General features: G+C 49.0%; 1 protein-coding gene across 5 annotated transcripts in view; it reads right to left on the bottom strand.

Annotated features, from left to right (window-relative positions):
- Positions 1 to 6909: 6909 nt before the first annotated feature.
- The window catches only part of FHL2 (four and a half LIM domains 2), a 77453-nt gene continuing 63128 nt past the window's right edge, over positions 6910 to 21234 (bottom strand). For all 5 annotated transcript variants that reach the window (XM_075563347.1, XM_075563346.1, XM_075563343.1 and 2 more), the window contains exons 3-6: positions 17945 to 18119; positions 11207 to 11376; positions 9174 to 9360; positions 6910 to 7523 (exon numbers count right to left, since the gene is read on the bottom strand). In XM_075563347.1, coding sequence (XP_075419462.1) covers positions 7372 to 7523; positions 9174 to 9360; positions 11207 to 11376; positions 17945 to 18119 — 684 coding nt within the window. In that variant the 3' untranslated portion in view covers positions 6910 to 7371. The remainder of the gene's footprint in view (positions 7524 to 9173; positions 9361 to 11206; positions 11377 to 17944; positions 18120 to 21234) is intronic.

The following is a 21234-nucleotide window of genomic DNA, read 5'->3' on the forward strand; positions in this document are numbered from 1 at the left end:
TAGGTTTTCTTCAGCTTCTCTGATGATCTTATTAGATTTTTGTTCACGTTTGTTAAAGTCTGCTTGGCTGTCCTCCAAGTCACTGATGCGATTGTCTGATTCCTCCAATTGATTCTCAAGGCCCATGTTTCTGCTACTGGTTTTTGTTATCTCCTCCCTAAGCTCCTGCATTTTCCTTTGGTGTATGGCCTTTATCTCCTCTATCATTTCATTCTTTTTCTGTATAGTTTACCTCATATCCTGTGTGACTCCAAGCAGCATTCTGAAAATTTGTTTCTGTGGCAGCTCAATGTCTGCTTCTTCTATGTATGTTGTTATGTTCAGGACATCTTCTGCCATTGCCTTTTGTTTCTCCTGTTTCTTCGTTGAGGTCGTTGGGGCTGATGGCTGTTTGCATTGTGTTGTTTCAGAGGGACCAAGTGCCATTTTCCAGGGAGTAGAAGAGCACTGGCTCTCTCTGGCAGATTTATAGGAATGCTTCTTCGAACTGCCTACAGCTGACTTTACTATGGGATTAACCTACCTCTTTATCCTCCTGTGGCTTCCCTATCAGGGGAGTGCCCCAGAAGGCTGGTGGGTTGCCTGCTTTGGTGTTGCAGAGGTTAGGCAAAGGTTCCTGCAACAGCTTGGAATGTTGATGAGTGTTGGCTGAGCTGCCTTATGCACCCAGGTGCACAGGCAGGAATTCCCTGGTGAGAAGTTGGGCAGAGTATCCCCTGAAGAGAAAGCAGGCCTTTCCCTAGCCTCGGGCTAGCTAAGCAGGGTGGAGCTCACCTAGCTGGGTGTGGTACAGGCGTAAATGCCCTAGGCTAAGGGGAGTGTCTGGAGGTCAGCAGTGGAGTGTGAGAGAACAGGAAAGAGACAAAGAGGTGGAGAAAAATTAAAAAGTAAGACCGTTTAGACTGTGCAGGAATATAGGGAAGTGAAGGAAATAAAAGCAACTATGTAGCTGAGTCCCACTCCCCACCTGTGGAGCTGCAAGGGTTTGGATTTAGTCCCTGCCCAGACTCAGCGGCCGCAAGCTGTGGCTGTGCCATGAAAAAGCCCCTGCACAGCCTTCCAAGGATATGGTGAACAGAGAGCAGATGTTAGGTAGCTTAGCCTAGGGAATTGGGAAGTCCATTTACGCATGCCCAGGAGAGCCAGCAAAGGACAAAAGCTGGATTTTCCCGCCGGTGGTCCCAGATGGGTGTTACACCTGGAGCAGCCCACCTGGGCCAGGTGACTGCAATTCAGCCAATGGGATCAACCTGGGGTCGTTCACCATGCCTCCCCCGGGAACCCTTGAAAACGCAGGGACCGAGAAGGAGAGGGGTCTTTGTCTTGGCTTGCTTGTGCGGTCTGGTTGTCTTCGTGGGAAGGGAGAGATCCTTGCGTGTCCCGGAGCAGTCTCTGCCAGGCCGCATGGTCAAAGGAATCCTATGGGTGCCGCATAAAACCTGAAGCTTCTTTGAATTCTCATTAAATTCACTTGGATCACGAGCCCAGCTTCGGCATGAAATCTTTCTCGCGCGGAGCCAAGGACCGAGGCTGAAATCTAGTCCCGGAGAGAGAGACCTTACACAGAGGTATAAACAGAAGCAACAATGTAGCTGAACCCCATCCCTGCTGGAACTGCAAGGGTCCTGTCCCTGCCCTGAGGCAGGCCGGGAGAAAACTGTGGCTGTGCTGAGACCAAGCTGCCCTACAGGCTCCAAGTGGTCCCATCTCTGGCAGATACACTGGCGAGGCCAACGTCAAGCCCCAGCCGGCTTCCACTGAGGTAAGCCAAAAGCCCCCAGCCCCTCAAAAGCCCGTGAGTCTGTGCCTACTTATCTTTATGATGCGCCTCCTGCGTTCCAGCAGTGTTGAATTTCCCTCTAAGCAACTCTCCTGGGCTGGGTTCTGTGGAGTCCCTCTGGTATGTGTCACTCTGTCGCCATCTTCCCGTGGGGGACCCTCCACTTCTTTTTTTTTGATGTACATTTTTATTGCTACAAAGGTTCTCTCAGTCTGCTTGTGCTGTTGACATGTTGTGTTTACATTCTCATTTGATTGAAGGAATTTTTAAAATGTCATCTCTCACTATTTTTCTGTCACCCAGAAAGTCATCTTAAAGCAGGATGCTATTCAGTTTCCATGTGTTTAAGCCCGTCCCGCTCCTGTGTACCCACACTTGATCTTTCCATTATAATTTTCTAACTGTATAGCATGATGATCTGAGAAGATGCTTTTAAATTTACTGAGGTTTACTTGTGGCCTTAACATATAGTCTGTTCTGGAAAATGTTTCATACAGGCTGGGAACGAATGTATACTGTGTGATCACTGGGTGGAGTGTTCTGTACATATCTGTGAGAGCTGATTGGTTGATTGTGTTTTGAGATCTTCAGTTTCCCTGTTGAGTTTCCTGCTAATTTTTCTGACCTTTATCAAAAGTACTATAACAGTAGTTCTCAACCTTCCTAAAGCTGTGACCTCATGTTATGGCGCCGTCCCCCCAACCATAAAATTATTTTAGTTGCGATTTCATAACTGTAAATTTGCTGCTGTTATGAATAGGGAGGCCCCCTTTGATTCCCCCAAATGGGTCGTACCCCACAGGTTGAGAACCGCTGTACTGCAGTCTTCTATGGTTTTTGTAGAGTTACTTGTTGCTGCTTTCAGGTCTCTTCAGGTTGGTTGATGAATTTGGGGCTCTTCAATTGGGTATCTAGATTTGTATTATAGTTATGTACTTTTGTCGCATGTTAAAATGTGCTCGCTTGGCTTTTGCTTGAAAAGATGCTGTATACTCCTGCTCTTTATGGTTGCCTTTGAGGATGTTTCCCCCCAACCTTTGATTTTTTTCCAGCTTATTTTTGTCTTTGGGTCTAAATTATCTCATGTAGACAACACATTGATGGGTCATGTTTTCTCAGATGTTCTGCTACTCTCTCTTTTTAAAAGTGCTTGAATTCTGCATCCCTGGAAGGCCTGGTAGCATTTCTTCCTCTGGGAGATTTTCTGGCGCCGGGTTTTAGTTATTTGTTCGAACCATCTATCTCATGGTGTGTTTGATTGACGTTGTCTGCTGTCTCAGAGACATTGTGGTGTTATTGGATTGATGTGCTGATGGCATGTTGGATTGTACCACCTGCCTTTTTGTTTTCTCTTGCTTTCAAAATTTCATGAGAAAAATCCCATCATATTATAATTAAAATTTTTTCCAACGTTTTTGAATTCCCTTCCTGAATAAGTGTAAGAGGAAGGGAAGAAATAGAAGAAAGGAAAATTCGAGAAAACATGGCAGCACAGTATTGACACAGCTGCCCCACACAGCTGTGTGGGACGGGGGCGTGAGCACTGTCAGCAGCAAGTGCTACAGAACGTGGAGGTGGCAGGGGACACTCACTCCATGTGTGTTTACATACACACACTCAAACACACACACACATATATAAGGGGTGGTGGAGTAAGTTAACAAAAAGGGGAAACAATAGTGTTGGAAGAATGGAGGAAATTACAACAATGAAGGGAAAATGAAAGTAAAGAGGGAAAACGTGGCAGGGAGTGACATTAAGCATTAGTGGCCAAACCGTCCTGCAGCTACAAGGTGGCCCTCACTCTGCAGGCCCCCAGACCGCCTTCCACAGAGGATTTGTGTGGGTGGGCCCCTCTCCACAGGAATAAAAAAGGGAAATCAGTAGAGTAAGGGTAGGAAGCGGGAAGGAGTAAGAACGAAAAAATAAGAGGAAAAACTAAAAAGCAGCATAATTCTGTGGGAGTACGATGAGCCTTCCTACTTCTGTAAAGATCCACAGCTTTGGAAATCCAAAGGGGACTCGGGGTTAGTATGTGCTAGAACCACCTCAGCGGCAGTGAGCTTGTGCTGACAAGCAGTTCAACACAAAACCAACATTACTGCCAACTCACGGTGACCCTGTAAGATGGGGCCGAACTGTCCCTATGAGTTTTCAAGACTGTGACTCTTCAGAGGAGTAGAAAGCCCACCTTTCTCCCAAGGAGCGGCTACTGGTTTTGAACTTCTGACCTTGCTGTTAGCAGCCCAGTGTGTAACCACTATACCACCAGGGCTCTGGGGAAAGTGGTAGCCACCAGCACAGCTAAAGTTGGGACACAGCGCCTGCTCTGTGGGGAGGGGTACACTGCTGCCTGGGGAGGGGTGTGGGTGGGTGAAAGCGATGGTAGGGGCATCGTGTCTGCTGTACACAATTCTAAAAATGGGGAAAACATAGGAGAAAGAAACAGGCAGCACAGCACTGGTAGTGGGTAGGCTCAACAAGTGGCAGGGGGACTGTGCCTACACTTATTGGGAGGCTGTGCAAGGTAAGGGCCATCCCACCTCTGTGATCATCCTTCGGCACCAGCGGGCCTGGTGATCTGGCTCCTGTTCCAATCAGAATGCGATTTGCAACCATGCAGAAAACCACGCGGTGCCGTTGGCTTGCAAGTTGCTATTTTCATTCAATCTCTTCCTCTCATTTTCACAGATTTACCATTTCACCTTCTCCTTTGAAGCTGATTCCTGGGGTTGTCACCCACATCCATTTCACTTGGGTTCTCAAGTCTTCATTGTTGAGGGTCTCGGTTGCGTATCTGCCTAGTGTACCAACCTGGACCTTTCTGCTTTGAAGCCTGCTCTTAAGTTATGGACATTTCCTCTCTGATTTGATCAAGTTCCTCATCACCTTCATGTTTACTCACCAAGTGCACAGCTTTTCTTACACCACTGGACTGCTAAGGAAGAGCCAAGTGCACTTATTCTGACTCACTTACAAATTCTTGGTGAGGAGATCTTGTCTGTAACCTGGGGGACTGCATGTTCTGCCAAACTAGATGCTCAGTGTCTTATTTTTACAGTAACTCTTTTCCCAGAAGCACTGACTCCGGGCTTCCAGAATGCCCTAGATTGGTAAAGTGTTGAGGATACGAAGGGGAATGAGATGTTGCCTTTGGCCTCAAGTTGCTCTGCCCTTTTGGAATTCATCTATGCCAGAGAAGGCAGGTTGGTAGACTGAATTGTTATGGATTGGATTAAGTCCTGTGATACTTACATAACGTCGTGTCACTGGCTACAGTGTAGGGGTGGAGTCTAGCCTGTCAATCAGGTCACTGCCCCATGTCTCCTAGTGGATGTGGCCTCTCATAAGGAGGATCCTGGAGACCTCCCCCCTCTCTCTGCTTCATCTTTCTGCTGACAAGTCATTCGGAGAGCTGCCAAAGACACGGCCATTGGATCCACACAACTCTGCACTCACCAGCCTGTGATCTCCTTGCATTCTGCATCATTGCACGTGGCTGTGTGAGTCTGAAGAGGGATTTATGGACCAGTCTTGGATTTATGGACCTGTTCTGGACCAGGCTGGGAGTATTGCCTTGATATATAATGACCTCTTGATATAAAGTGCTTTCTTTCACATACATGAGTGTCCTTGGGTTTGCCTCTATAGTCAATCTGGCCTATCACAGGTCCCCTCAAAATAATGCAGCCAGACTAATCTCCATAGCTGGGTATGCAATCTTATGGAAGAATATGATTTTGCTTGGTTATGTCCAGAAGGCCCTATCAGTGTAGTGTGCCTAAAATCTAATCACAATAAAATTTATACCAAGTCACATATAAACAGAGCACATTAGGCATAGACAGGAGCAAGCAAAAGAAGAAACACAGATGCCACATGGATGCCACCAAGGAGCCAAGCCAGAGCTATAGAAACTCAAAAGACCTTTCCCCAAAGACAACAGAGAGAGCCTTTGCCGAGCAAGAGCAAGGGCGAGGAATGTCCGGCTGGTCATGTAAGGCTTGCAAAATCATCAAGAGCACGAATATCACACGCCTCACCAGAGAAGCTGCTCCAGCCATCACGCCAGGAGGGAGTTGATCAAACCAGTATAGCCTGAGAATGATGTTACAAATACCCAAATGGTCTTAGGCAGGGATAAAAAAATGGTTCCTTGGCCCTGCCCTAGAGCCAGGGCCTGGATTTGGGTGTGTAGCCTCCTACGCTGGGAGACACCACACTTCTCTGTGTTAAAGCAGGTGAGGTCTGAGAATCTAAGGCAGGTAGGTGCCTGGTCTTGGCAAAAGGGACTCCATTTTAAATCCGGTGCCTTCAGTTTGGCTCTTAGAATTCACCTCTCATCAACCTCCTTCTCACTGACCTGCCCCCTCCCCTGCTCAACCCCAAACACCTGGAACCGGCTCGTCCCGAAGCCAGAATATTTTCTGAAGATAAGCACACCCCTCTCTACCCATCCTGGACATACAGATAAAATTAACGAACTCTTCCCTGCTGAAGCCCGGTGTGCACAGATCCTCCCCAGCTTTGATCCTTCCCAGCTGTGCCTGCCAGCAGGGGTATAAAAACGCAGCCTAAATTCCCCAAGGCGCGTTTTCAATAGCTCAATACCCTGAGTTGCTGAATCCATCCGCAAGCCTCTCAATAAAGCCTGCTTCTTAACTTTGCTGATTGGATCTTTGGTTCTGTTTCGCGCCCCAGAATTCTTTACAGTAGGGACCCTCGAACATGGGAATGAATCTGTTGAGAAAGGTGCCCTGAAAACCGGCTTCACGGTTATTAATTAACATTGTATGTGTTCGTGTTGTTGAGCGGCTCTTACCACATCAAGGTCAGAGCATTACATTCCGAAGAAAAGAGTCTCTGGAAGAGGAAAACAGAGGAACGGTAGCGAGGAGAGAAACATTGCTGGTGGAAGGCCATTTTCCCCCTTGGGTTTTTTGTTTTGTTGTTTGACATAAAAGGTGTGATGCAATTTAACACTGACACAGACCCACCAGAAGGTGCCCTTCCTACAACGGATCACCGAACCTTTGGCGATCCATCAAGGTGAACCTCATGGATCCATCAAGTTACTTACACTCAGCCCCTCCTTTCATCACGGTCCCACACGCTGCCTGGTACAACAATTCTGTCTTGAACAACTTTATTGTCAGGTACATAATCTTGCTGTAGGCTTACAACGACAGGAAGTTATACAGCGGTAAATACCAACTCTTCATCACCATATATAGCTTGCAAAACTTTTTAGTGACACCCAGTAATTGCAATGAACAATTCAATGCGCAATGAAAGAAAGGTACATTTAAAAGTAATAGCATTCTCCAAGGCAGTTTACTGTTAGGCTTGCCCGGCGGCATGACAAGAATTCAAGACCACCTTCCCATCAAGGGTGTGTGTCAAGTGCTCTCCTGTCCCAGGCACTGAAGTAGGAGAGGGGATTAGAGGGCTGAAGCAGACATGACTGTCACTGAGAAGCACAGAGGAAAGTCTTCAGGTGGCTGACGGAACCAGGGCGCCATGTGGCCCAGCCGGCCCAGAGAAAGAGCTACGTGTCTGTGTGTATAGCGGCGACTTCTTTGTCTTCGCCTTCAGATGTCTTTCCCGCAGTCGGGGCACAGGATGTCGCCCCTTTCCGTGAGGAAGCCTCGGCCCACCAGGGAAAGGGAGCACTTCTTACAGTTAAAGCAGTCGTTATGCCACTGCCGCTCTTCAAAGGAGATGTACTTGGTGCCTCCGATTCCTGGGACAGAGGGAAGAGCAGGGGGGAGAGCAGAGAGCACAATGACGACCCGGCTCAGGCAGGATGGTTGGCATAATTGATCGGATTATTGACCGTAACCCACAGCGACCTGAGCACATGGCAGAGTGGAACTGCCCACACAGTTATCTAGGGTGGGAAACAGAAAAGTGATTCTCCAGAATGCCCCTCCCTAATGTGTGCCAAATCTAAGATGCTGTTTGCAAACTCAAGGTCACTTGACTAGACACTTGGAGGTCAACTGCTTAAAAGTTATCTGCCTGAAGGTTGTTAGTCATCTAAGGCAATCAGCTCTTATTGTCTGTCCCACTCTAAGTAGGGCCTACTTCCTTCTGATAATGATAATGGATTGCTCCCCTGAAGGAGACTCAAAGACACCTAAGGTCAAGTCAACTCAAGGACCAGCCAAAGTTACACTGCCATCTTGAAATATGGTCCTTCTCTCTGCACGAATCTGACTCCTGACATCATGGAGGCTCTGGAGGGGAGCACTTGCTTGCTTTATCTTGTCTGATGTCTCTTTAATTTTACCCCTCAATTACACAACCACCTCTTGGACCCATTCGATTGTGGAGACTGGTACCCTCCACATCTAGGCTCAAATCTTAGGGGGAGTCCTGGTGGCTTAGTGGTTTGGGACTGGGCTGCTAAGCGCAAGGTCAGCAGTTCAAAACCACCAGCCAGCACCATGGGAGAAAGTCGAGACTTTCTACTCCCGTACAGTCACAGTCTCGGAACCTCACAGGGGCCTTTCTACCCTGTCGTATAGGGTCGCTATGAGTCGGCATCGACTCGATGGCTGTGAGTAATCTTTATAGGAATAGACTGACAGGTCTTTCTCCAGAGAGCCACTGCTGGGTTCACTGCCCACCTGTCAGCGGCCACGCACTTCACTACTGCACCGCTGGGGCTCCTGTGAATCAGGGTGCTGGGAGTCAAAAGGGATTCTGGTTTGATCGGTTTCAAAGTTTCCATGATGAAATATGGAGGAACACCAATCAACTGCATGGGACTGAGTTTGGACACGGCACATAGGGGAAGTTGGTGCCATTCAAGAACAGACTTCTTTCTCCCTACCCATGCCCCGATTTGTGTAGCAGTTAAAAGAGCTGCCGTCTGCTCTCTACAGGAATGTTTTCGGCGTGTAGTCTATTCCAGCGCTTGCTCTTCGACACCAGCTAAGTCAAGGCCTCTCACTTGGAAGGACGTAAAAGCAGTATCCAGAACGTGCCCTGTGCCTCCACAGGACGACGGCCTTCCGTAGAAAAGCCTCACTAGGATTCTGGGGAGCACCTGGAGGAGTACAGCACCCCAAACACCAGCTTCCCATGTGCTTCTCTGGGTGCAGTCCTGATGCCAATCCACCCCAGAGCAGAAACCATAACCCTACAGAGGTCAGGTCACAGGCTTGGAAGAGACCATGTAAACAAGAGGTGAAGTAGTGACCTGCTGAAGTGTCCTTCAGGTGGTTTCACCTGTTTGGAACCTTCACTGGCCTAACGGTTTCCGTTCTACAAGCAAATGCCCATGCTACAAATGTCAGACCCTGCTATCTCCAAACTGCTATGCGAAGGCGGGCAGATGGCCTGGGTTTTGACGTGGGGACCAGTGAGGGTCGGGCTAAATACTTACCACTGATGGGGTTGGTGCAGCCAGCACACTTCTTGGCGTATAAATCGCAGAAGCAACTCAGGCAGTAGGCAAACTCGTCTCGAGAGGTGAAGCGCTGCCCCGACAGCTGCTTCTTGCAGGCAGTACACACGAAGCACTCCTTGTGCCAGGGCTGCTCCCGATAAGTGACACCGCCGGTGGTGATGGGCTGGCACGGAGGAGCAAGAGAGGACACTGTCAGCTTCCAGCTTCTCCTGTCAGAGCGACCTCACTCCGAGGAAATGTGTTCCTTCTCAGTTATTGCCACCAACTCAAATATCCTCACTGAGCTGCCTTTAAAAGCCACCAAAGATGCCTGACTCTCACAAGATACAGTGTCTGGGGTCTTAAAGGCTTGAAGATAAACAAGCGGCCATCTAGCTCAGAAACAACAAAGCCCACATGGAAGAAGCACACCAGCCAGTGCGATCTTGAGGTGTCAAAGGGATCAGGCATCATCATCAACAAAAAATAATGTCACTGTGAATGAGGGGGGTAGTGCAGACTGGAGACCCAAAGGCCATCTGTAGGCAACTGGACATCCCCTTACAGAAGGGTCTCAGGGAGGAGACGAGCCAGTTACGGTGCAGTGTAGCAACGATGAAACATACAACTTTCCTCTAGTTCTTTAATGCTTCCTCCCCCACCTACCCCAACTTCATGATCCCAATTCTACCTTACAAATCTGGCTAGGCCAGAGGATGTACAGTGGTACCAAGTAGAAATTGGAAACACATGGAATCTAGGGCAGATGATCCCTTCAGGACCAGTGGTGAGAGTGGCGATACTGGGAGGGTAGAGGGAGGGTGGGTTGGAAAGGGGGAACCGATTACAAGGATCTACATGTGACCTTCTCCCTGGGGGACGGACAACAGAAAAGTGGATGAAAGCAGACATCGGACAGGGAAAGATATGACAAAATAATAATTTATAAATCATCAAGGGTTCATGAGGGAGGGCAGAGCAGGGATGGAGGGGCAAAAATGAGGATCTGATGCCAGGGGTTTAAGTGGAGAGCAAATGTTTTGAGAATGATGAGGGCAATGAATGTACAATGTGCTTTACACAGTTGATGTATGTATGGATTGTGATAAGAGTTGTATGAAGCCCTAATAAAATGATTTATTTTTAAAAAGCCACCAAAGAACAGCTCTCTAAACTTCCTCAGTTCTCACTGCCATGGAGTCAATTCTGACCCTCAGCGACCCTATGGGACAGAGTCAAACCACCCTTGTAGGTTCCTGAGACTACTTTCCGTGAGTAGAAAGCCTCCTCTTCTGTGGAATGGTTGGTAGTTTAGAACTGCTGACCTTGTGGTTAGCAGCCCAATACCTAACCACTATGCTACCATGGCTCCTAAAATCACCAAACTCACTGCCATTGAATCAATGCTGACTCATAGCGACCCCCTATGGGTTTCGGAGACTGGAATTCCGAGACACTTTAAGAGAGCAGAAAGCCCAGGCTTTCTCCCGTGGAGCAGCTGGTGGTTTCAAACTGGATCGCAGCCCAACTCATAACCACACACCTCCAAGGGCTCCACCATCACCCCCTGATTCATACGCTTCCATGACAGGGCTCTAGACCCTGGTTTCTTCCCTCTGTGACAGAGGTACTAGAGAATGTCTGCTCTCAGTCATCACATACTCCCCTCCACCCCCATCCAGGGTAGCAGTTGCTTTCTTACTTTGGCAAGGGGAGCAGGACCACAAGGACAGTGTGGGACAGTGTGCTCCGCTTCCCTCTCTCATGAAGTCACATACCATAAAATGTGGGGCTAGGCTCAGCAGAAAGTAAAGCTGAAGGAGTTTTCTCTCTGTGCCCACTAGCGCTCTCACCTCTGAGAGGTCCGTGACCCAGGCTCAACACACCGAGAGAGGTACATGAGCAGCTCAGGGCACAAAGGAAGCCAGGCCTGGTGCTTGTGCCATTCAAGGCCTGAGGTCTACCTCTGGGGGAGAAGGAGGACGGAGAGTTGGGTTAGATGCGTAAGACCCAAGGGAGGAAGACAATACCTTTTTGCACTGAACACACTGCATGGCATATTGTTTCTCATAGCAGGGCACACAGAAATTCTCATTGTCTTTCGGGATGAAACTCTTGGTTCCAATCGGCTGTTGGCAGCGATGGCAGGTGAAGCAGGTCTCATGCCAGCTGTTGCCCTTATACTCCATCTTGCGGGTCCCTGTTGCCAGAGTCAAGGACAAAAGAGAGGTAGTGTTACAATGACTGTCTCGGTGTCCAGTCAATCTACTTTCAGAGCGTGGTGGCCATAGCAAGCCACTTCAGCTCCCAAAGACACCCCTCTCAATCAAGAGAAGGTTGGATTTGTAGACGGCAAGGACTTTTGTGTCCCTCGGTTCATGGCTATACACCCCCCACACCCGACTCCTACAATAACATGTACACGCAGTATGTGCTCCGTATTTATTTACTGAATAGGGAGGTTATGGACAGCCCATGGAAACACACACACACACACACACACCTGATTCTTGAACAATGCAGGGGTAGGGGGCTGACCTGTACGGTTAAAAGCCCGTGTATTATTTACAGCTGCCCTCGGAACAACACGGTTGACATGAACAGGCCTCATTAACATAGACGGTTGTGGTAGTGGTGAGCTGAAGGGTGAGAATATCCATTTAAAAAACCCCGTGGCTCTAATTATCTCCACGCAGACAGTTTACCTCTCCTAACTGGGCACTCGCCCTCTCATCCCGCTCAGTGTTTCCCAGAGTGGGCAATAGTGCCCCCTGCTGGAAGCTCCACGATTCAGGGGAGCTGCAAAAGCAGATGCAGACGCTTGATGCTGGATTGTGGGTTACACCACAAACGTTTTCAATCGTCACAGGGCCACCAAGTAATTTTTTTTTCCTGAAAAGGGGGCATTCTGAAAAATGAGTTTGGGAACTGAGCCTAAGCTCTGACTGGAACGGTGAACTGCTCACTGTTCATGCAGACGTGTGACAAGTGCATACTTTTAACACAGAACCACATTGCAAGAGTAACGGGGCAGGGGGGGGGGGAGGTGTACACTTGGGTCCAGGTGGTTGGAACCTGCTGTTCCAAGGCCATGTGTGCATGTCTCTCAGCATTTCAAAACACAAGGAGAAGTCTGGAGTTGTTCACACTAGATCTTAATGGGATGCACAATGTGAAGCTCAGGGACCTCTTGTCCAGTCACAGATGGAAATCTTCAAACTCACTGCCACCAAGCCGAGACAGCCTCAAAGGGACCCTGAAGGAAGGCAGAACTGTCCTGGTGAATTTGGAGACTGGAACTCTTTAAGGGAGTAGAAAGCCATGCCTTTTCCCCTTGGAGCAGTTGGTGGCTTCAAACTGCTGACCCTGAGGATCACAGCCCAATGCATCGCCACGGGAGAGTTAGGTATAAATCTGTTACCTGATGTGAAACCAGGAGGCATGACGGGATGCCACAAAAAGTTTAACATCGCGGTCTAGAATCTCGCCTTTAGCTCCAAGTCCAAACAGCAAGGCTCAGGGCCTTTAACTGGTTTTAACCGACGGCACGGTTGGTCCAGAGAGCATCTGCAGTAATTAGGAGATATGTGGAGAGGGGACTTATCTCATTAGATGTTAGTCCTGGAGCACATTCTTAGCTTCCTAAGGCTCCAAGAGCAGGCAGACAGGCATCACCTCCCAGAGGTTTTAGAAAATAAGCCAAAAACCTATGTAGGTGGTGTCATGAGTTGGCGCCTGCGAGGGAATTCAAAGTGGTGGACCACAGAGAGCGTCAAAGCCCAGGAAGGGAATCTATGGAGTCCAGTTAGGGAGTGAAGGGTCCTGAAGCGAGGGAAATTACGTTAAGCAATCGCATTTCAGTTAATGGCAGGCAGCTTCCGATGTCGATGGGAGAACAACTGTCTTCCGTCTCCAAGGGTCCCCTTCTGATGCCTCTCAGGCATGCCTTTGCCCGCGGCTCTTTTAATTTCTGCTCTTCAGTGTGCACACAGAAGCCCGCAAAGCACGACGTGCAGTCTTGGTTGGTGTGCGTGAGTGAGTGAGCAGTCCCTGATTCCCCCCTCCCCCCCCCCCCCCGGGCTGGGGACCTGCTACAAGGGGGGGACACTTGGGACGTTCCTGTGGTTAGTTACCCACCGAGAGGATTTCAACTTAGGGTGACGCTGTATGCAGAGGATCTTCAAGGCTGGGACTTCCTGGGAAGCAGATCACCAGGCCGGTTTTCCCAGGGGGCTTTGTATGGGTTCACACTGACAAATTTTGGGTTGGTTAACAAGCGCTTCACTGGCTGCACTGCCCAGGGACCTAGAGTCTCCCATTGCTGTGCAAATTTGTGTGCCGTGGGGTCAATTCTCTCTGGCCCAGGCTTTAACCTTTAAAGCAGCCAAGTGGTTCCTGGGCCAGAACTCCCATCCACTGGTCAGTAGCCAAACACCTAACCACTGAGAACACCTAACCTCTGCCGACCGCTAGAGCTGCACAGCCCGTCAAATCCCTCCGGCAGGTGGCAGTACAGCGCCTCCTCTCAGAACCTGTCCCTTCCAAGTTTCCAGCAAGATGGAAGGTGTGCCTTTGCCTAATCCGATAAACTAATGAGGAAGTACAAACTGCAGGGCAGGATGATGGAGTGTGTCCTTCCTGAAGTCTGCTAAGAAGCCTGTAGCATATATGTTTTAAAAAAAGAAAGAAAGAGAAAAATCTCTGCCAAGGGGACTCATGTGGCTCATGGTTTGTGATTCCACACCAACTTCCTGATGAAACGGGCTTGTGCGGGGCTTGGGGGCCAGTGGCAAGTCTCCCACAGGGTGCACGCTGCTCCGATGCTCGGGAGAGCTTTCCCTCTGGAACTGGTGACTCCACTTGTAGAAACAAACCACAGCAAGCAAGTGCTATGAACCGGGACTGGCTGGTGGGCGTGGGCTTTTTCGATGTGGTTTTCACGAACCAAGCTGTCTCTAGCCACCCTGCCTTTGGTGCTCAAGCCACTTCCTCTGTCACAAAGGGCTCCTTTCTGCTTCCGCGATCAGGCTGCCAAGTCCCGGGGTGCTGCAAACAGCAATGCACTCAGCTGCTAACCCAAAGGTTGGAGGTTCCAATCCGCGGAAGAAAGGGCTGGTGAGCATTTCCACCCCAAAACCAGCCACTAGAGACCCTGCATAGTTCCACTCTGATTTTTTCCTGGGAGGTTTAGAGTGCACCCCGGCTCTAAGGGAGCCTGTGCCACAGATAAGGGTTTCTAGGATGTCACCTCGATGGGGGCAGATGGCCATCCTCCACCCTCTGCCCGTCCCACTCCCACCTCACCCCGTGAAGCTGCTGGTGTGAACTCCAGTTCTCTCTCAAGTCTGCTGAAATGGGACCTTCCCTAGCGCTCCTTACCAACTCCCTCCTCCCTCCTCTGTACTTCTGGCCCCGGCCTCCAGCTATATATGTGGAAGGAGTCAGAAGCTATCTTAGATGTTGCAATAACCTGTAAATTAAGAAAAAATTTCAAAGGAAATTTAGCCCAAGTCACTTAGTCAATTGCGCATCCCAGCTTAGTCTGTCTGCTCTAACAGAAGGAATGTTCTTTAAACAGCATAAATATTATACCAAATGCGCTCATATCATTTAACACAACGGGTTTGGACCTTTTTATATGTCTGTGCTCAATTCCAAACCTTAGCCTGGTTGCAGGATGCATACCTGCCCTTGGAGGGCACCCTCCCAAGCCATTTGAACTGTATTACGTTGCTCAATAGTGAGAAGGCCTCTGGCCTGGTGGTTGCCTAGAACCTTGGCCCTGCTGCTAATCTGAGCCTGGTTCCTGCCAGGGACCACAAAACAGGAGGCCGCAGAGCCCACAGGCTTTAGTTTAAGGTCTAGCTCCTTAAGTCTCTGTCCAGTCAGAGTCCACCCCCTGCCCCAGCTTGCTTCCCCTACTTAATTGGACTCCAGTGGTCTGTTTACAGTTTCTCTCAACAATGGAGAGAAAGCCATGGCTCTGTGCTATCCACAGGGAGATATGCCAATTCTGAATGGGCAGCCTGTTACTGCTATCTGACGCTGAGTCAATTCTGAGTCACGGGGACCCCGTGTGTCCAGGTAGAGCTACAGGGGCCTCTCCGTCTTCTGCGGCACCTCCAGGAGGGCCAGAGCCGCCACCGTTCAGCAGGTAATCGAGGACATTCCTGGTGGTACCACCCACGGCCATTGCTTATCTGAAATTCAATTTTAATCAGCCATCTTCCATTTCATTTGTAAAATCTGCCAACTTTACGGTCTGTCCACCTGTCCTTAGGGCCTGTAAAAGGCATTGCTGATCTTACACTTGCTGCAATCAGGGCCTAGATCATCCTCTCTCAGGCATCCAGGATCAAAAGTTTGCTTGGTCTCATCTTGGTCTGGTTCCTCTCCCCTGCCGTCGTTTCAGTTATGTGGCTCTAACAAGAAGTTTTTAAAATGTGTATGCAGTGTATTTTCCCCTGAGTTTTTTCAAATGAAAGACTCAGTTCTCCTACAACACGGAAACAGCCCACCACCAGCATCACATCAAAGCGCAGCAGCTGCCTTCTCCCTCTTCAACACGCAGTCACTTAATCACTACCCTAACACCTGACCCAGTCCACACTACCCATCTAGTAGGAACACAGGCCCCATGAGGGGGCAGGGCTGTGGATCCTCACGACATTTTGAATGCCCAGCTCCTAGCACGGTACCTGGCACATACCTAGAAGGGTATAAGGCCTATCTGTTGAAGCGAAGGAATGAATACAAATCCAGTAAGGAGGAATGGAGAAAAGAGAAAGCTAAGACTAGACAGAGCGTGGCTATGGGAAAGAATAGTGTCTAGGGTCTTAAAGGCTTGCTTTAAACAAGTAACCATTTAAGCGTGGCATCAACCAAGCCCACGTGAAGGAAGCACACCAGCCTGTGTGAGCCAAGGATTGTAAATAATCTAATCCAATTCTAAAGGAGGGAATGGTTATCAGAGCTTAAATTGGAACACCTGGTTTCCACAGTGAGCATGGTGGTTACAAGTTAGGTTGGGATCCCAAAAATCAGCAGTGCAAAACTACCAGCTTCTGTGAAGGAGAAAGACAGGGATTGTTACTCTTAGAAACAGTTACAATCTTGGAAACCCACAAGGGCAGTTCTCCTCTGTCCTAAACGGTCTCTATGAGTCAACAACGACTCAATGTTGTTTTTTGGGGGTTGCAGATGGCTATGGATGACAGTAGAAGCCCCAAATCCATTTTCAGGGTCCACACGTGGATTAAGCCTTCAGCAAATCCCTCCCAGTCAAAGTTCAAGGACATGAAGAGCCCTGTTATCAGACAAAGAGCATTGGCAAGTCAATTATGGCAGATGTAATTAGGTCAACACCTTGTCATTTTATGTCCCCTTTGGCCCATTTTAAAGCTGTTTCAGTTTTTTAAAAAAGTGTGGGGGAAATACACATGGATGAAGTCCCTGGCGAATCCCCTCTGACCATGGACCAGGGATGTGAAGATCCTTGCTGACATTCAGAATGCACTGGAGAGTGGGTTGCAGATAAGTTAAAATTTAGCACCCTATCATTTGATCTCCCTTCTAATCCATTTAATTTATTCTTGTTTTTAATGTTTTCTGTTTTCTTTTCAGTTGAGGTTTTTATCTGTTTTACTTTGTTATTCTTGTTAGTTTTTTAATGTTTTTCTCCATGTGAAATCCAGGGTAGGTAAATCAATAGAGACAGTAACTGGATTAATGGTTCCTTTGGGATATGGCAGGGCAAGTTGGGAGGAAATAGGGAGCTAATCAAGATTAATACAAGAATGAAGAAAATGTTCTAAAGCTGGGGAAAAATAAAAGAGAGAGAGAGCGCGAGCGAGCGAGCAGGCTCATATTTGGTGAGGATTTTTATCTTGTTTGGGTCCAGAATCAATGCTCGCAGAGAGTCAAGCGATCAAAAGATGTGTTGCACGAGGTCAGTCTGCTGCACAGGGACCTCTTGAGAGCAAGGAGGACTCAGGTGGGCCAGACCTCGGTCATCGTGGTCCCACCTTCATCTGCATGGGAAAGCTGGGCGCCGAGGGAGGAAGAGTGGACGCACTGGAACGGGGGCTGGAGAAGAACACTGGCAGTGCCATGGCCTGCTAAAGGACAAGCTGAGCTGTGGGCAAAGAGGTTAGGGCCAGCGTGCTTCTTAGAGGCAAGGATGGCAAGACTGGGTCTTACATACTTCGGACATACTGACAGGAGAGACCAGTGCCTGGAGAGTACACCATGCTTGGTCAAGTGGAGGGTAGCAAAAAAGAGGAAGGTTTTAAGGAGGGGGAGTGAAATCCTGGCTCAACAATGGGCTCAGGCATGGGAACAATTATAAGGATGGAGGAGGACCACGCAGCGTTCCATTCTGTTGTGCGTAGGGTCACTGTGGGTTATAACTGACCCAATGGCACCTAACGACAACACCGTAGTTGGTGCGAGGGTGGAGGCTGGCGAGGGAAGTGTGTTTTTAGGAGGAGTCCCCAGCAGTTACTAGCTATGATGACACACACACACACACACACACACACACACACACACGGCAGAAAGATCCAGTGATCCATCCCAACCCAGCAGTGTTTCTTTAAGCACGGTACACACAGGACTGGGGAATCACCAGGTGTGTCGGGAACAAAGCCCATGCACACGAGGGCACTTCAGCAGAGGCACCGTGTTGGCAGGAGGGGAGGACAGGCTGGGCGCCGCGAGGCGGGCTCTCTGATGGCCCTGCGGTGCTGGGGAAAGGTGCGCGCTCTGACCTGGCATGATGGTCTTCCTGCATTCGTGGCACTTGGACGAGTACTCGTTGGAGTAGCATTCCGTACACAGCAGCTGGTCTTCCTTGGCAGCAAAGGGCTTGTCCACCAGCGAGTTCTTACATTGGGAGCAGTGGAAACAGGTCTCGTGCCAGTGCCGGTCCTTATACGACAGATCCTGCAGAACTCGAAGCAGAACAGAGTGAGTGCCATTCACGTGACCCAAGGTTCCCCGGGGCACGACTCACAGCCCAGCGGGGGAAGCAACCGAAATGTCCCTCGACAGGCAAATGGAGAAACACAGTGTGGCCGGCGTATACAGGAAAAGGGACACCACGCCCCCGTCAGGAGATATGACCTCCTGATAGGCATCACCACACGGGTAGGCCCAGGAAACACGCTGAGCGAAATCAGTCCACCACCCAGGGAGTATAATGTGCAATCTCACTTGTATGGATTAACGAGAATAGGTGAATGTTTGGAAACTGAAGTTTCTTCATGGTGCCTGGGGTGGCCAGCGGTTCAACCCCACCAGTCCGGCTCTATGGGAGAAAGATGAGGCAGTCTGCTTCCATAAAGATTTACAGCCTCAGCAACTCTGCGGGCTGGTTCCTCTGTCCTGTAGCTCACTATGAGTCGGAATGAACTCATTGTCCATGGGTGGGGGTGGAAGGGGAGGGGAAAGGGAGAGCTATTATTGAGGACACCTTTGTGTTTCTGTTTATGGCGCTGGGAAATGTGGCAATGCTTATGGGGAAGGTTGCAGTACACGATTAACACAGTTGATGTCACTAAATGACATACCTGAAATGTGCGGAGTTGGCAAATGTGATATATATTTATCTGTGTGTATCTATCTATCTATCTATGTGTGTGTATATATTACAACAAGAAAGCCAATAAAAGAGAGAGTACTTGGCAGATCTCTAGACTTTAGACTCCTTTTGGGTCTTATCCAGAGCATCAGGTTTCTGGTACTGCTTCACAGGACAGACAAAGAACTGAAGGTGTCTGAGGTTCATGGAAGAGCCCCGAGGGGCACACTGGCTAAGTGCTCAAGGTTGGTGGTTTGAACCCACCAGTGGCTCCGTGGGAGAAAGATGTGTCAGTCTGTTCCCATAGGAATTGCAACCTTGGGACTCTTGGGGCTGTTCCCACACTGCCCTCCCCTCTAAGGTTGCTGTGAGTCGGATCAAGTTGATGGCAGTGGATCTGGTTTATTTTAGATGAGGTTCATGGGCATTCAGGATCATGACCAAAGTACTGAAATAAACAAGGTGAAGTTGCTTTTCCCTCGCTATATCTTTGAGTAACACGGTGTGCTGGTGTGTGGAAGGCTCTTGAAGCACATCCCTTGGATGTTTACTGCCTCTAAGAATTAGAGCCTGGCAACATGAACATTAAGAAGAGCTTAACTATAAGGTCAGCAGTTCGAGACCACCAGCCATTCTGAGGGAGAAAGATGAGGCTTTCTACTCCAGTAAAGAGTTACGGTCTCGGAAACCCACAGAAGCAATTCTATCCTGTCCTGTAGGCTCATTATGAATCAGACTCGACTCGCTAAGGCTCAGACTGGCGTGAAGTGGGGAAGGAAGTGGGGGCTGACGGGGTGGCAGGAGAACGTTCAGAAGGCTGCAGCCGAGAATGATGGTGACCAGCAAGAGGAGGGGTCTGTGGGAGTCATAACCAGGGAACAGAGGTAAGAGATAGAAACAGAATTCACACTTTTTGGGTGAATGAGAGAAATGAGCCCACAGCAGAGAACCCAGTATCTCACGCTATGCTGCTGTCACAGGTTGAATTGTGACTCTCGAGGGTCGGTGTCAAGCTGGTTAAGACAGGGTTCTCAGTACTGGGTAGTTGTCACACCCTTGTTTAAGTCACAGCTTTTATCTTCACTCAAAACCATCACTGCCATCGAGGCAATTCCTCACAGGGACCTTACGGGACAGAGTAGAACCGTCCCTGTGGACTTCTGACACTGTCACACTTCACAGGAGTAGAAAGCCCTATCTTTCTCCCTTTTAACTGCTGGTGGTTTTGAACTGCTGAACTGGCAGTAGCAGGCCAACGCCAAACATCCTATACCATCTTCAAAACAAAACAAACCAAAAACCAAACTCTCTGCTACTGGGTCAATTCTGACTCTCAGAGACCCAATAGGACAGGGTAGCACTGCCCCTGTGGGTTTCTGAGACTGTAGCTTTTTACGTGAGTAGAAAGTCTGGTCTTTCTTCCTGAGAATGGTTGGAGGTTTTGAACTGCTGACTTTGAGATTAGCAGCCCAATGGGTAACCAGAAAAGCAAGCAGGGAGGAGCTACCACCAAGAAAGATGAGTCAGGAGTGGAATGTGTCCTTTGCTCCGGGAGCTCTTCAAAGGACCCCGCCCCCCCTGCTCCCCCCCCCCCCCCCCCCCGCCTCACAGACACTGAAGGGAGACAAGGACCTTCACCCCGAGCTGGCAGAGTGAGAAAGTTTTCCCCTAGAGCTGGCACTCTGAATTTGGACTTCGAACCTCCTACACCGCGACAGTATAAATAACTGTTTGCTAATGCCACCCACTTGGAGTATTTCTGTGTAAGCTGCCCCAGATAGCTCAGCCAGACAATTGCTCTTGATCTTGCCTGAGTGAGGAGTGGTAAGACTTTCCTGCTCGCCCCTTTCGACTGGTGGAGCAGCATTGGAAAGCACTGTTACATCACTGAAAAACCACCACCAATTTATGTTCCCAGTTTTGTCTTGGAATGCATATATATATGTGTGTGTGTGTGTGTATATACATACATACATATATATGTATATGAAAGGATATTTTTCTATTGTGTTATGTGTGTGTATATTCTCAACTAGAACACGAATCCATCATCCATTCGTTAAAGAGACAGCCATTCATTTGTTAATTAGGCCATCACCATGTCTCCTGGCCAGTGTCCAGAGGGGAGTTTCCTGAGCACCCAGGCAATAGGGCGGAGACCAGCCTTCTCAAGGCATGCTACTACTGATCCTCCAAGTAGAAGCTGGAGTCATCCTGGCTGTGGGAGGTGAGAACATCTGTTCTGAACCCAACTGGAAAGTCCTGAAACACCGACTAGACCCTGATGCAGGAGAGCGCAAACCGTTCTCTTTCCTGGAGAAAATACTTGTGATTTTAGTCTTCCAGGACCTGGAACCCACTACAGCCATTCAATTTGGTCATCTTTTTGCACATTTTGTTTTTGTTCAAGGAATTCAACATCTATGCATATGTTCATGGCGGGCACTTAGAAGAGAACGGAGCAGCTGTGAGGGACTG

The sequence above is a fragment of the Tenrec ecaudatus genome, chromosome 11, assembly GCF_050624435.1.
Source record: "Tenrec ecaudatus isolate mTenEca1 chromosome 11, mTenEca1.hap1, whole genome shotgun sequence".
Lineage (NCBI taxonomy): Eukaryota > Metazoa > Chordata > Mammalia > Afrosoricida > Tenrecidae > Tenrec > Tenrec ecaudatus.